The sequence below is a fragment of the Vulpes vulpes genome, chromosome 10, assembly GCF_048418805.1.
Source record: "Vulpes vulpes isolate BD-2025 chromosome 10, VulVul3, whole genome shotgun sequence".
Classification (NCBI taxonomy): domain Eukaryota; kingdom Metazoa; phylum Chordata; class Mammalia; order Carnivora; family Canidae; genus Vulpes; species Vulpes vulpes.
The window spans coordinates 28,800,121-28,816,366 of NC_132789.1; the positions used below are offsets into that span (position 1 = coordinate 28,800,121).

Here is a 16,246-nt window from a genome sequence, read left to right on the forward strand (position 1 = left end):
CCCTGTCCCCCATATTGGAATGGAAAAAATTCCTCCACCCCTTCTGAAAATCCCCTAGACCAGCCCATAAAAAACCCAGCTGTAACCTACTTCAGGGTCCATGCCCCTGCTCCGCCGTGTTGGGTATAATTGGACCCAAGCTCGAACTTGTAAATAAACCCTCGTGTGTTTGCATTGGTGTCGGCTCCTGGGTGGTTTCTCGGATTCACACTTGGGCACAACACTGACATATGATCTATCCAGGAGAATATTACATGTGCACTTGAGAAGCATGTATATTCTGAGGCGCTTGGCTGGGGTAATCCAAAAAGCATGCAACTCTTGATCTTGGGGTTGTGAGTTTGAGCTCCAGGTTGGGTGTGGAGATTACTAAAATAATAATAATAATAAATTTTAAAGAAAAAAAAAGGGCTACCTGGGTGGCTCAGCAATTGAGTGCCTTTGGCTCAGGTTGTGATCTGGGGGTTCTGGGATGGAGTCCCACATCAGGCTCTCTGTAGGGGGCCTGCTTCTCCCTCTGCCTGTCTGCCTGTCTCATGAATAAATAAATAAATAAAATAAAATAAAAAAAGTGTGTATTCTGTGGTCATTGGGTGGAGGGTTCTGTGAATCTATCTGGTGAGTCCATTGGTTTAGAGCATCATTCGAGTCTATTTCCTCTATGACCTCTGCCTTGTTACATCCATTATTGAAAGTGGAGTATATGGAATAGTATTCAGCCATTTAAAAAAAATGAAACCTTGCCCTTTGCATTGATGTGGATGGAACGAGAGGATATGCTAAGGGAAATCAGTCAATCAGAGAAAGAATTATCATGTGATCTCACTCATGTGGAGTTTAAGAAGCAAAACAGAGGATCATAGGGGAAGAGAGGCAAAAATAAAACAAGATGAAATCAGAGAGGGAGACAAACCTTAAGAGACTCTAAATCATAGGAAACAAAGTGAGGATTGCTGGAGGGGAGGGAGTGGGGGCTGGGGTAACTGGGTGATGGGCATTAAGGAGGGCACGTGATGTGATGAGCACTGGGAGTTATATTAACACTGACGAATCATTGGTCTCTACCCCTGAAACAATAATACATTATATGCTAATTAATTGAATTTAAATAAAATTTAAAATTTTTTAAAAATAAATTGTTCTAGTAGTCACAAAAATAAAGCTACAAGAACAACTGTGAATCTGCTGTTTTAAACTTGTGCCTGGGGTGCCTGGGTGGCTTTGCTATCACAAGACCCTGAACGTAACTTAAATATACCAACCTAATGGGTATGGTGTGGAGTGATATTTATAATTGATTATAACTTTAATTTTCATTTTTCTACATTTAATAAGCTTCAGGGTTGTTGGGTTTTTTTTTAAGATTTTATTTATTTGACAGAGAGAGAGGGAGAGAGAGCCATAGAGCACAAGCAGAGCGAACAACAGAGGGAGAGGGAGAAGCAGACTGCATTGAGCAAGGAGCCTGATGTGAGGCTCGATCCCAGGACCCTGGGATCATGGCCTGAGCTGAAGGCAGACACTTAACCAGCTGAGCCACCCAGGCGCCCCAGTTTTAGGTTCTTTTAATGTGTTTTTGCTACTTGGTTCTCACCATCTGTGAACTGCCTATTCATATCTTTAGTCCATTTTTCTATGGAGTCGTGCTTTTTGTTCTTAGTGACTGCATAACCTAACGGAAGGAGAGTTCATCCACCCAACGAGCACCAAAGCCAGCAAGGGCCCCACTGAGTGTTTGCAAGAAAGGAATAAAAAAGTTGTTTATGGGACGCCTGGGTGGCTCAGCAGTTGAGTGTCTGCCTTCAGCCCATGGCATGATTCTGGAGCCCAGGGACTGAGTCCCCTGAAAGGAGCCTGCTTCTCTCTCTGCCTATGTCTCTGTCTCTGTCTCTGTCTCTCTCTTTGTGTCTCTAATGAATAAATAAAATCTTGAAAAAGAGAAAGCTGTTTATCGGATTATTGCTAACCAGGAGAACAGAAAGCTAAGGCTCTAAAGACCCCAATTCCCTGAGGGTTTACAAACAGAGGATTCTCATTTCTTTCCTTTTCCATTTTTTTAAAATTTATTTTTAAATGGGCACCATGCCCAGGGTGGGGCCCCAAACTCACCCCCCCTGAGATCAAGAGTTGCCTGCTCTACTGACTGAGCCAGCCAGGTGCAGCCGAGTGAGGACTTTAAAAGGGTATAAATTGGGACGCCTGGGTGGCTCAGTGGTTGAGGTCTGCCTTTGGCTCAGGTCCTGGAATCCAGTCCCGCATCGGGCTCCCCACAAGGAGCCTGCTTTTCCCTCTGCCTGTGTCTCTGCCCCTCTCTCTCTCTCTCTCTCTCTGTGTCTCTCATTAATAAATAAAATCTTTTTTAAAAAAATATTTTATTTGAGAGAGTGAATGAGAGAAAGAGAGAGAGAGCACGAGCAGGGAGAGAGGCAGAGGAAGAGGAAGAAGCAGACTCTCTACTAAGCTGAGAGCACGATGCTATGCTGGGCTCTACCCCAGGACCCAGGAATCATGACCTGAGCAGAAGGCAGATGCTTAATTGACTGAGCCACCTAGGAACTCCTGGTCGATTTTTAAAGAAGATTGTATTATTTATTTATTTGAAAGACAGAGCATGAGAGGGAGGAGGAGCAGAGGCAGAGGAACAGGCCGACTGCTGAGCCCAGATCCTGATGTGCTCAACCCTATGACACTGAGATCACCACCTGAGCTGAAACCGGGACTTGGACACCCGAACAACTGAGCTCACAGGCACCCTAACCCAGTTGATTTTTTTTTAAAGATCTTTTATTTATTTGGGAGTGTGCAAACAAGTGTAGAGGGAGGAGGGGCAGAGGGGGAGGGAGAGGGAGAGAACCTCCAGCACTGCACTGACTGCAGAGCCCAATGTAGGGCTCAATCTCATGACCCTGAGATCATGACATGAGTTGGATGCTAACCAACTGATCCACCCAGGCACCCCCAATTAATCTTTTTTTTTAAATCTTTTTTTTTTTTTTTTAAGTAAGCTCTGTGCCCAATGTGGGGCTCAAACTTCCAACCCAGAGATCAGGAGTTGCATGCTCCACTGAACTGACTTAGCCAGCAAGGCTCCCTTTATCATATTTTTAAAGATATTGATTGATTTATTGATTCATTCATTCATTCATGAAAGACACAGAGAGACAGAGAGGCAGAGGGAGAAGCAGGCCCCATGCAGGGAGCCAGACATGGGACTCGATCCTGGGTCTCCAGGATCACACTCTGGGCTGAAGGCAGGCACCAAACCGCTGAGCCACCCAGGGATTCCCCGCCCTTAATCATATTTAACCTTTAGTTTTTAAACTTTTTTTTGGAACCTGGGAGGACCCATGACCACCACACTCGCCCACACCAAACCCTATGCTCATACCAACTGTCCCAGACTCAGCAGCCATGGTGGTGATTGCAGTATTTTATTAGGCAAAGAAATGTAGTTGTTTTCAACATCTCCTCTAAGAAAGGAAGCTCAAAAGGGGTGAGCCAGCCAAGCCTTGCAGAAGTTCTGCTTCTATCTGAACTTCTGCAGCAACTCGCAGATCTTCTCCTTGACCATCGGATCCAGTGTTGAACAGTCCCACTCTGCCAACTTCATCAGCCGGTCATGGGCCTCCCAGAAGAGGCCAGAGCCAATGGCCAGCTCCACCCTCATGCGCCACTCAGCTAACCTGGAGCTATTGAGGAAGACGTTATAGTTGCCTCCCATGGGCTACAGATAGATGAAGAAGAAGGAGTAGTCAGGCAGAAGGAGGGAGAGGGGGACCAGCCCTACCTATAGGTCCCCTCCTATAGCCTCAGGGGCTCTCCTAATCTGCCTCTACCAAGAGTGAGTCTGTGACCCACCCTACTCCCTGGCCTGGACAAGGGGTCAGACATTATGTGATAGATGTGGGGTGGGGACTGGAAGATCAGAATCTCCAGGATTCTTGGCCACTGGTCTTGCTCCAAGGCTCCTAAATCCCTCTCTGAGGTGACACCTGGCCCAGATGGCTCCCACTTCAGCATGAAACCTTCCATGGGTCCTGCCTTCTACTGGGAAATCCCTTATTCTCAGATGAAGGTGCAACGAATTCAGTTCTTTTTCCTCCACATTGAGCCTTCCTCTGTAATCGGCTCAGGCCCTAGAGTGGGTGACCCAGCAGGTAGTCTAAGAAACATGCACCCAAAAAGCTTGGGGCATCCCGAAATGGGGTGGATGTGGGTGAAATGTGGGTTAGGGGTGAAATATAGGGGACTACACCACTTGGGCCAGAAACACTGGTTTTTCCTGGTGATGGTCTGCATTAAAATGGACACTTTGCATACTGGCCACAGATTACGTTGGCCTCTCAAGACATTGGCCAGAGTCTGAACTGGCCATCTCGCACACCAGCCAGGTCAGAAATGGCCACCCTCCCCTGTGTGTAGAAACCACATAAATGCCCACACCTGGGTGTGCCCCCAAACACACAGTGGATGCCCCTCAGACTCAGAGCTGTGTCTGGAGCTCTAGAAAAGGAGCACTCAGCTGGAAGGACACTTTGATGGCCTCTGTACACTTCCTGGAGACTCCAGACACTGGAGACTTCGCCAGCCTATAATCAAAGCATGGCCCCAATGGTCGCAGAGGAATCTCACTTGTGCCCAGGCTCTGTCCATCACCCCATCCCACTCCACACCTGCATCATCTCCACCAGGGCCACCAGGTCAGCCAGTGAGATGTGATCCCCGGTGATGAACATCTTGTCCTGCAGAAACTTCTCCTCAAAGAGCTGCATGTTTGTCCTCACCTCTGTCAACATCTGCTCTGTCTTCTCGGCTGGAACCTCCTCACCTGTGATCCTTGGGATCAGCATCTGGCCAGGGTGGGGGACGGGAGGGAAGAGGAGGCTGCACTCTAATAATCCCATCTGAACCTCCGCTCTTCAGCACCCTTGTCTGCTGGAGAGGTGTTGGACAGAACCAAGGATGGAAAGTAGGTTCATCTCTTTTAGTGATTCTGGTTGGTAGAAGTAACCTGGGGCCACAATTCAGTGGGATTTTGAGATTCCTGCGGGGGCAGCCATGGTGGCCCAGGGGTTTGGCACCACCTTTGGCCCAGGGCCTGATCCTAGAGACCCGGGATGAGTCCCAAGTCGGGCTCCCTGCACGGAGCCTGCTCCTCCCCCTGCCTGTGTCTCTGCCTCTCTCTCTCTCTCTCTCTCTCTCTCTCTCTCTCTCTGTGTGTGTGTGTGTGTGTGTCATGAATAAATAAATAAAATATTTAAAAAAGAGAGAGAGAGATCACTGCGGGAAGGAATCCTGTAATTGGTTAGTGAGGTCTGTCTCAGGCATGAGATAAGCAGTAAGGGCACATACACCAGCTATGGGTCATCTTCAAATTTGGTGGTCTCTGTGGACCCTTCAACCCTGATGTTTTCTAAGTCAGTGAAATTTCTTGAATCCTATTCTGGCTTGAATAATACCAACCTCTCCTGGGTGCCCTTCCCCTTGTTTTTACAAGGCTTTTTCATACCCAGTGGTTCATTCTACACTCCCATCAGCTCTAGAAATCTAGGCAGGCAGGAGACGGAGCCAAGGAAATGAGGCTCAGGAAAGGAGGGAGATCTCCTTGAACTCCTCAGTGGTCAGCCCTAGCCTGGACCCCACTCACCTTGATCCAGAGGATCCTGCTCATGGGCAGCTGAATGGCAGTGTGCTGCCAAGCCATGAACTCATCCACACGGGCGCGTGTGTGCAGGTCTGGTGGGTACCAGTGTGAGGGTGTGCTGTACTTGCGGCACAGGTAGAAAAGGATGGCCACGCTGCAGAGAGAGAAAGTCGGGGGCATTGCTCTTGCCTTGCCCAAAACTGTTACCCCACCACCCCAGTGTGGCCTGGGCCCAAGGCAGGACCTCCAGCCAGAGATGGGCTCTGGGCACTGACTTTTTACTAGGGAAAGGATGAGCCCAAAGGATGCCAAGAAAAGCAGTCAGTCCACAGTCAGTAAGAGAAGAGAGGGAGACCGACAGGGTGAATGGGAGTTGCTAGATGGCATCAGAAAGGGCAGTCTAGGTAGTGGGAAACATGTACAGGAATTCATGTAAGAGGTAGCATGGCAGAGAAAAGAGAGTTGGGGGCAGCCCAGATGGCCCAGTGGTTTGGCGTCTGCCTTCAGCCTAGGGTGTGATCCTGGAGACCCAGGATCGAGTCCCACATCGGGCTCCCTGCATGGAGCCTGCTTCTCCCTCTGCCTGTGTCTCTGCCTCTCTCTCTCTGTGTCTCTCATGAATAGATAAATTAAAAAAAAAAAAAAAGAGTTGGTGGATGTGACCAGAAGAAGGATGGGGAAAATGGTCAGAGACAGCTAGAGATATGGTGGAGGCCACACAGGGAGGCCCTTGGTGATGCGGGAGGCTATGGACTTAACCCTCAAGGTTCTGGTTATATAAGCAGGGGGATGAAAAAATCCACCTTGAATTTTAGAAATATCCCTTTGTCCTATAACTCTGTAGCAAGAAAACAAATAATCCAATCAAAAAAGGACTGGAGACATTTTTTAAAGATGTCCAGATGGCCAGCAGACACATGAAAGGGTGCTCAACAACACTCATCAGCAGGAAAATGCAAATCAAAACCACAATGAGGGGACACCTGGGTGGCTCAGCAGTTAAGCGTCTGACTTCTGCTCAGGTTGTGATCCTGGGGTCCCAAGACAGTCCCACGTCGGGCTCCCTGCATGGAGCCTGCTTCTCCCTCTGCCTGTGTCTCTGCCTCTCTCTGTGTGTTTCTCATGAATAAATAAAATAAAATCTTAGGAAAAAAACAAAACCACAATGAGATATCACCTGTGAGAATGGCTGTCATCAAAAGGACAAGAAATAACAAATGTTGGCAAGGATACGGAGAAAAGGGAACCCTTGTGCACTGCTGATGGGAATGCAAACTGGTGGAGCCACGGTGGAAAATAACATGGAGGTTTCTACATAGAACCACTATATGATCCAGCAATTCCGTTTCTGGATATTTATCTGAAGGAAACAAAAGCACTGTAACAAAAAGATATCTGCACCCTCATGTTCACTGCCACATTATTTAGAATAGCCAAGGTATGGAAACACTTAAGTGTCTATCAGTGGATGAAAGAATAAAGAAAATGTGGTGTAAATATACAATGGAATATTATTCAACCATAAAGAAGAAGGAAATCCTGCCATTTGTAACAACATGGATGGACCTTGAGGGCATTATGCTAAGTGAAATAGGTCACACAGAGAAAGAAATATACAGTGTGATCTCATGTATATGGGAATAAAAAAAAAAAAAACAAAGTCATAGATACAGAGAATACATTGGTGGTTGCAGGAGGCTGGGGGTGGAGGTGAAATGGGTGAAGGGAGTCCAAAGGTACAGATTGCAGCTATAAAATAAGTCACGGGGAAGTAATTGTGACCAAAGTCAATAATATTGTATTGTATATTTGAAAGTTGCTGAGAGAGTTGATCCTAAAGGTTCTTATCATAAGGGGGAAAAAAATCTACAACTATATGTGGTGATGGACGGCAACTAGAACTTACTGTGGTGATCATTTCACAATATATACATCAAGTGAGTCACTATGTTTTATACTTGAAACATAAATATTAATATAAAGCTGTATAGCAATTACATATTAATTTTTAAAAAATGGGATGCCTGGGTGGCTCAGCGGTTGAGCGTCTGCTTTTGACTCAGGGCATGATCCTGGATTCCTGGGATCGAGTCCTGCATCGGGCTCATTGCATGAAGCCTGCTTCTCCTCCCTCTGACTGTGCCTCTGCCTCTCTTCCTGTGTCTCTCATGAATAAATAAATAAAATCTGAAAGAAGAAAGAAAGAAAGAAAGAAAGAAAGAAAGAAAGAAAGAAAGAAAGAAGAAGAAAGAAAGAAAGAAAGAAAGAAAGAAAGAAAGAAGAAAGAAAGAAAGAAAGAAAGAAAGAAAGAAAGAAAGAAAGAAAGAAAGACCACTCTGGTAGTGGGTGGAGGGGTTCTGAGGAGAGCAGAGGCCACGGGGGTATGGGGAGGGTACAGACTGGAGGCACCATTTGGAGGAGATGGTCTTGCTCTTTGCTGGTGGGGGGCAGGAAAGGAGGAACTCAGGGTAGACACAGGTGTTTGAGGAATCTAGGATGTCTGGGGCCCTAGAGAGCCCTAAGCCAGAGTCTGATATGACATCAAAGTCCAAGATGCAGGTGCCTGCCCCACCTACCCTGCACACACACACACACACACACACCGCAGCCCCCAACCCTGCCTGCGCAGAGTCAGCAAGTGAGAAGGGAGCAAAGATGGATGGGGAGAAAGGAAGGGAGGTTGGGAGGGAGGAGGGAGGCCCCAAAGGTCCACCTCTCTAAGAAGGGGGGAGTTGTCAAGGAGGGAAATCCTAAATCTTAAACCATCTCAGTTCAACCCACAATAACCCTGTAAGATGGGTCCCTGTATGCTTACAATTGAGGAAACTGAGGCTGAGAAATATAACTCACTTACCAAAAACACACAGCCCATGAGTGACAGGATTGGGGTTTGACCCCAGTAGCCTGAGCCCGAGTCTGAGCCCAAGCCGGGGCACTGCTCTTGACCACCCGGTGTTGTGCATGACCTTGACCAGGACCAGGGGGTGGAGGGGATGGATGGAGTCAGGATGGAGTCAGGTTGGGAGGAGTGTGAATGGGCAGCAGAGGCAGGCAGAGGCTTGCCTCACTGGCCCAATGCCCCTCCCCAGTTTGCAACCTCTGGGAGCACTGTCCTTGGTGGCCAACCCCTGGGTCATGACTGCTCTGGGCAGACCTGTTGGTGGCTCCCAGTCCTGACTGGTTCCCCCAGGTTGTCTGTAGCTTGTGCCACTCTGAGCCCACAGCCCACTGCCACACTCTGTGTCTCTTTGTCCTGTGATTTGAGGTTCCCCACTGCTCATTCTCTGGCATTAGCCTTCCCGGCTCCCACACCGGGAGCACCAGGGCCAAGTAGGGCCCATCCACACCTCTGTATTTCCAAATGCCTCCTGCCACCCCTAATGCCACGGTAGCAGATCAGAGCTTGCTGTGCCTGCAGGAGCCCCATCTCCTGGGGACAGGTACCCTGGCTAGCATCACAGTTCCTGGCCTTCTGTCTGCCTAGCACCTCCTCTCCAACTTTTCTCATGAGGACCTGCTCTGTCATCTTTAATCCAGTGATTCTGGTGAGGGTGACTGGCAGTCAGAGGCCCCAGTGTGCCCGCCAGTGAGTGGCCCACAGGCAGGAAGGGGACTCAGACTAGGCCCATGCATGCCCTTCTTTGGGAACTTCAGATACCCTGAGAAGGAGAGGCTGATCCTTTTCCAGACAGACAGACAGGGAGATGGCCAAAGGAGAGATTCAGTACCAGATTCCTCTGGCTGAGGGGAGTGGGCGGCGAGGGTCACTGGAGAAGACCTATGAGGGAGGAGCGGATTTGCCAGGCATGGAGAGCATATAGTTCCGAGATCCAGGCTGGGGAGCTAGGCCCACCAGGGTGAGAACACAGAGCCAAGAGAAGGCAGAGAGGAGGAGCCCTGGCACTGAGGTTGGGGCCTTGCTCTGGAGAGAACAGTGCGAGGGTGCGGCGGGACAGTCATTTGCTAAAGAGATAAGGGTGTGTGATTTGTGAATCCATGTGGCCAGTTCAGTAGGAACGCTGCCAGCTTGGACGGAGAGGGACAGAAATGAAGTGAAATGAAGGGGAGTGAAATGAAGGAAGGCTGCTGGGCTTCTGTGACAATGGCCGACAGAGCTATCCAACTGCAAACTTGGGTTAGCCTTCAAGAAAAGGGAAGGGGGGGGGGCCTGGGTGGCTCAGCGATTGAGCATCTGCCTTTGGCTCAGATCAGGATCCCAGGGTCCTGGGACAGAATCCTGTATCCGGCTCCCTTCAGGGAGCCTGCTTCTCCCTCTGCTTATGTCTCTGCCTCTCTCTCTGTGTTTCTCATGAATAAATAAATTGTCTTAAAAAAAAAAAGAAAGAAAGAAAGAAAAGAAGAAAAGAAAGAGAAGGGAAGAGTGACCCAGAAGGAGGTTCAGAGGCCAGTAGGGCTGCCCTGCCACCAGCGGGCCTGGAGTGGGGCAGTGCAGGTGGGAGTTGAGCTTCAGCCTCCCTGGTTCCAGAGTGTGGGGCCACCACCCTATGGGCCCAGGGGACAGAGCATGGAGCCAAAAGGATGATTCTCAAGGCTTAAAATCTAAAGTGATTTACCCTGCTGGGTTCCAGACTTGCTTGGAATGTATGAGATTCTCCCCCCTTCCTATTTCTCTGTTTGGGAATGGGAATATCCACCCTGTGCATGTTCCTCCATTGCATTTTTTTTTTAAGATTTTATTTATTTATTTGACAGAAAGAGAGAGCACAAGCAGGAGGAGTGACAGAGGGAGAAGCAGGCTTCCCATAAAGCAGGGAACCGGACATGGGGCTTGATCCCAGGACTGTGGGATCAGGACTTGAGCAGAAGGCAGACACCCAACTGACTGAGCCACCGAGGTGCCCCTCCTTGTATTTTTTGGTATTTTTTTATTATCATTTTTAAGTAATTTCTACAATACCCAACATGGGGCTTGAACTCAAGACCCTGAGATCAAGAGTCACATGCTTCACCACCTGAGTCAACCCGGCACCCCTCCCCATAGTATTTTGGAAGCAGGACAACTCGTCCTCTGGTTTCAGAGGTTCACAGAGAGAGCGGAACTTTGCCCCAGGATGAATCATACCCTGGGAACGCCTGGGAGCTCAGCGGTTGAGGATCTGCCTTTGGCTCAGGACGTGGTCCCGGGGTCCTGGGATCAAGTCTCACATTGGGCTCCCTGCATGGAGCCTGCTTCTCCCTCTGCCTGTGTCTCTGCCTCTCTCTCTCTGTGTGTCTCTCATGAATAAATAAACAAAATTATTTAAAAAAAAATCATGGGGATCCCTGGGTGGCTCAGCGGTTTAGCTCCTGCCTTTGGCCCAGAGCGCGATCCTGGAGTCCCAGGATCGAGTCCCACGTTGGGCTCCCTGCATGGGGCCTACTTCTCCCTCTACCTGTGTCTCTGCCTCTCTCTCTGTGCATCTGTCATGAATAAATAAATAAAATCTTTTAAAAATTATTTTAAAAAAATCATACCCTGAATCTCACCTATACATGATTTGGATAATGTAGACATTGGCATTTTGGGCTACAGGTTGATGCCAGAGTGATTAAGACTTTTGGAGGTGTTGGGATGAGTTGAATATATTTTGCATGTGGGAAGGACATGAATTTGGGGGACCCAGGGGACAGACCGTTATGGGTTGAATGGTGTCCCCCAAAGATGTGTTGAAATCCTAATGCCCAGGACCTCAGAATGTAGCCTGATTTGGAAACTGGGTCTTTACAGAGGTAATCAAGTTAAAATGAGGTCTTAGAGGGGTGCCTCGCTGACTTAGTCAGAAGAGCATGACTCTTGATCTCGGAATTGTGAGTTCAAGCCCCACCATTGGGTGTAGAGATTACTTTAATAAATAAAAGTAAAAATAAAATGTGGTCTTACAGTGGACCCTAATCCAATATGACTCATCTTCTTATGGAAAGGGGAATTGGACACAGGGACACAGAGGTAAGGCAAGATGGCCATCTCCCAGGCAAGGAAAGCCTGAGGCTACCAGAACCTAAGACAGAGGCCTGGAACAAAGCTTTCCCAGCTTCAGAGGGAGCACAGCCCTACTGACACCTCGATTATGACTTCTGGCCTCCAGAACTGTAAGACAATACATTTCTGGGGGATCCCTGGGTGGCTCAGCGGTTTAGCGCCTGCCTTCAGCCCAGGGTGTGGTCCTGGGGTCCTGGGATCGAGTCCCACATCAGACTCCCTGCGTGGAGCCTGCTTCTCCCTCTGCCTGTGTCTCTGCCTCTCTCTCTCTCTCTCTCTCTCTCTCTCTGTGTGTCTCTCATGAATAAATAAAATCTTAAAAAAAAAAAAAAAAGACAATACATTTCTGTTGTTCTAAGTCATTTAGTTGGTGATAATTTGTGACCACAGCCCTAGGAAAATAATCCAGGCCCTGGGCCAGCTGAGGTCCTGTGGGCCACTTAGAAGACATACTTCAGAGGCGATTATGACATTGCCTCTGAAACAGTCTGAAAAACAGTCAACCTCAAATCTTACCAAACTTCTACTTCCAATGACCAATTTACAGGAAACGAAAGGACAGAAAAACCATGTAAACATGACACAATAAGAATACAATTGGCAAAAACTCAGATTGTGGGAAATTCCACAAGAGGAAGGACTCGGATTCTTCAACCACAGCAAAAATGCAAAGGCAAGGGGTGCCTGGCAGGTTCAGTTGGCTGAGCATGTCCCTCTTGGTCTCAGGGTCCTGTAGGTGTGGAGACTATAAAAAAAATGCCAAGGCAAGAGAGGTGGGTCATGGAAGGGGCTACAGATGGAAAGAGACCCAAGAGACAGATCACCAGTTGCAATACTTGGCAGTTATTTGGAGTGGGATTGAAATGCACGAGCTACAAGCTATATATGAGATGGAGACTTTTTTTTTTGATAGAGACTTTTTTTATATAAATAATTTTCTTTTCTTTTTTTAAAAATATTTTATTTATGTTTTTGACACAAAGAGAACACAAGCAGAGGAGCAGGAGAGGGAGAAGCAGTCTCCCTGCTGAGCAGGGAGCCCAATTCAGGGCTCAATCCCAGGACCCTGAGATCATGACCTGAGCTGAAGGCAAACACTTAACTGACTGAGTCACCCCGGGCCCCTAATCAAAAACTTTTGAATACGAATAAGATAATGGTTGAAATCCAGGCATTATTGTTAATTTTACAAGGTGTCATCATGGTATTGTGGTGATACTTTTTTTTTTTTAAGATTTTATTTATTTATTCATGAGAGACACAGAGAGAGAGAGAGAGGCAGAGGCCAGAGACACAGGCAGAGGGAGAAGCAGGCTCCATGCAGGGAGCCCGACGTGGGATTCGATCCCAAGACCCCTGCGTCACGACCTGAGCCAAAGGCAGATGCACAACCACTGAGCCACCCAGGCATCACAATGATGCTTAAAAATATTTGTTTGTATGTTTGTTTGTTTGTTTGTTTGTTTGTTTGTTTGTTTGAGAGAGAGTGTGTGCGAGCAGGCAGGGAGGGGCAGAGGGAGAGGGACAGAGAGAATCCCAAGCAGACTCCATACTAGTGCAGAGCCTGAGGTGGGGCTCAATCTTACAACCTTGAGATTATGTTCTGAGCTAAAATCAAGAGGCAGACACTTAACCTACTGAGCCACCCAGGTGCCCTTGATGTTTGTTTGTTTGTTTGTTTTCAAAGAGCCCTTATCTCCTAAAAGTATTTTCCTAAACATTTATGGATGAAATGATGGGTGGTTGGCAGACAGGGGAATAGAGCGGGTTACAGGTGATGCAAAATGGGCTCCCCAAGTGGACCAATGTTGGAATTGGGTGATGGGTACCATGTGGAGTTTGTTATACTCCTCAATACTTAGTTTATTCTACTTTGGTATAAATATATATTTTTTCATAGTAAATAAAAAATAAGCACTAGCATGAATCTCCTAGGAGGAGCAGAGATAGATAGTGGGAGTGGGGACCTCTGGGGAAGACTTACCTTTCAGATAAGATAAATCTTCCATCTTTGAGGCTGGGTAGCTTCTTCAGGGGGTTGATCTCTATGTATTCCTTGCTGTGGTGGTGACCTGAGAGGAACAGGAAAGGTCTGAGGGTGCTGGGACTCCAGGGAAGAGAGAACCAGGTCTCCCAGAGGCAGAAATGCCTTCCTCCCTATTTTCTCTAGGAGGGAAAACAGTCCCAGAGGAATACCATGGCTAACTTCAGGTCCAAGGGCCAGTCAGTGACAAAACAGGGATTAGGATCAAGACTCCTGACCCCATCCCAGGCTTGGTGACCAGGACACCCCGTTGGCTCACAGAAGTCAGAGCCCTCGAGCCCCCACTCCCAGCTCTGGGCCTGAAGCCACAGCCCATGAATCAGCAGAACCCCTGGAGGCCCGGGTCCCACCCCCACTCCTATAGATCCCTCTAAAAGGGACAAGGCAGCCAGGAGCCCCAGCCGCAGCACACAGCTGGAATCCAAAAGAGAACCTCTCAAGGGCAATCAGTCTATGGGGAGTTTTGTTTTATTGTTGTGTTTTGGGTTTTTATCTCCTCAAGGTCATTACTTTACTTTTTTAACATTTTAAAATTTAAATTCAATTAATTAATGTATTATGTATTATTAGTTTCAGAGGTAGAGGTCAGTGATTCATCAGTATTATATAACACCCAGTGCTCATCACATCACGGGCCTTCCTTAATGCCCATCACCCAGTTATCCCATCCCCCACCGCCTGCCTCCCTTCCAGTGACCCTCAGTTTTGTTTCCTATGATTTAGAGTCTCTTACAGTTTGTCTCCTTCTCTGATTTCTTTTTTATTTTTTTTTTAAGATTTTATTTATTTATTCATGAGAGACACACACAGAGAGAGAGGCAGAGACACAGACAGGGCGAGAAGCAGGCTCCATGCAGGCAGCCCGATGCGGGACTGGATCCCGGGACTCCAGGATCACGACCTGATCCAAAGGCAGATGCACAACCCCTGAGCCACGCAGGCATCCCTCCCTCTCTGATTTCATCTTGTTTTTTTTTTTTTTCCTCTTTTCCTCTATGATCCTCTGTTTTGTTTTTGTTTTGTTTTTTTCTGTTTTGTTTCTTAAATTCCACATATGAGTGAGATCATATGATAATTCTTTCTCTGATTGACTTATTTCGCTCAGCCTAATACCCTCTACTCCATCCATGTCATTGCAAATGGGAAGACTTCATTTTTTTGATAGCTGAGTGATATTCCATTGTATATATATAGCACATCTTCTTTATCCTTCACCTGTTGACAGACATCTGCGCCCTTTCCATAGTTTGGCTATTGTGGACATTGCTGCTATATATATTGGGGTGCAGGTGGCCCTTCAGATCACTACATTTGTATCTTTGAGGTAAATACCTACTAGTAGAATTGCTGGGTCATAGAGTAGCTCAATTTTCAACTTTTTAAGGAAACTTGTTTTGTTTTAAGTAAGCTCTGCTCAACGTGGACTTGAACTCAGTTTTTCTTATTTTTCTTTTTTAAAGTAACCTCTCTGCTCAACATTAGCCTGAACTCACAACCCTGAGATCAAAAGTCCATACACTCTAGCAACTGAGCCAGCCAAGTGTCCCAATCTATTGGGAGTTTTAACCCTTCTGCAGCCAGCTGCCTCTAGTTGGAAACATTTCTGGGGCTGGGTTCCCACCTCATTTCAGAGCGCCTGGTCTCCTCCACTATGTTCTAGAGACTTCTGCTTCTGCAACCTGAGCCTTTACGAATCCCCTCCATGCTTGGGATAGCATTGGAGGCCAGCACCCTGCACCTCACTCAGGGTCTGTGTCACCCTGAGCAGGTATGGACCGAAGCAATGGTCTTTTTTTTTTTTTTTTTCGAAGCAATGGTCTTGACTCAGGTTTGGATAACCACACACTTCTGCAACCTTTGTCAACTGATCAGAGGTGCTCCAGCTAACAAGATGTTACCCTCTCACGAGAAAAAGCCGAAGGCACTGGATGGGAGACGGGAGGACACTCGGCAGCTCTGCCTTCCACTTTACCTTATAAGAGTCTGTTCCTTCCCTTGGGAAACATTTCTTCCCCTGTGGACTTAAGGAGGTGGAGTCTCCTCTGCATCTCAGCTTAGAGACACCCTGACCTTGTGCCCTGCCCCACTCCAGGGCCAGACCTATGCAGGGCAGCAGGAGGTGCCTACCTTTCAGCAGATCCACAAACTGGAAGTCAAAGGGGATGCTGTTCTTCTTGGCAAAGATATAGACAGCACGGCAGGATGCTGACAGGAGGTCCAGATAGAGCTCCAGGCCCATGTTGAGACACACGTTGGGCACCCCCACCAGCCACAGCTGCCACACTCTGAACCTGGGCCTAGATGCAGCCTGAACCCCTGGCCCTGGCCCTGGCCCTGTGCCTATCAACCTTCTCCAACCCAAGCCCAGAACCCCACATTCTAGAACTTCTTGTTTCACTTGATATTGTCATGGGGCCAGGAAGCCGGGAATTCTCACAGCAGCAGGGGTTCTGGGAAGACTCAGGAGTAGACTAGAGGGGCAGCCCGGGTGGCCCAGCGGTTTAGCGCCACCTTCAGCCCAGGGCCTGATCCTGGAGACCCTGGTTCAAGTCCAACTCGTGCTCTCTGCATGGAGCCT

The 16,246-nt window shown here is 47.8% G+C and overlaps 1 protein-coding gene across 1 annotated transcript; it reads right to left on the minus strand.

Annotated features, from left to right (window-relative positions):
* Window positions 1–3,415: 3,415 nt before the first annotated feature.
* On the minus strand, window positions 3,416–16,118 carry LOC112907552 (glutathione S-transferase theta-4). Its single transcript, XM_025982775.2, has 5 exons — window positions 15,796–16,118; window positions 13,609–13,696; window positions 5,648–5,798; window positions 4,674–4,850; window positions 3,416–3,724 (listed from the first exon to the last, which is right to left on the minus strand). Exons 1-5 carry the CDS (start codon window positions 15,905–15,907, stop codon window positions 3,527–3,529), a joined length of 726 nt encoding a protein of 241 aa, XP_025838560.1. The 5' UTR covers window positions 15,908–16,118; the 3' UTR covers window positions 3,416–3,526.
* Window positions 16,119–16,246: the final 128 nt, after the last annotated feature.

Coding starts and splice junctions, on each gene's coding strand:
- LOC112907552 (XM_025982775.2), bottom strand. CDS start 15,907: ATGGGCCTGGAGCTCTATCTGGACCTCCTGTCAGCATCCTGCCGTGCT. Junction 13,697..15,795: donor GTTTGTGGATCTGCTGAAAG/GTAGGCACCTCC, acceptor TGTTCCTCTCAG/GTCACCACCACAGCAAGGAA. Junction 5,799..13,608: donor AGATTTATCTTATCTGAAAG/GTAAGTCTTCCC, acceptor CTCTCTCTGCAG/CGTGGCCATCCTTTTCTACC.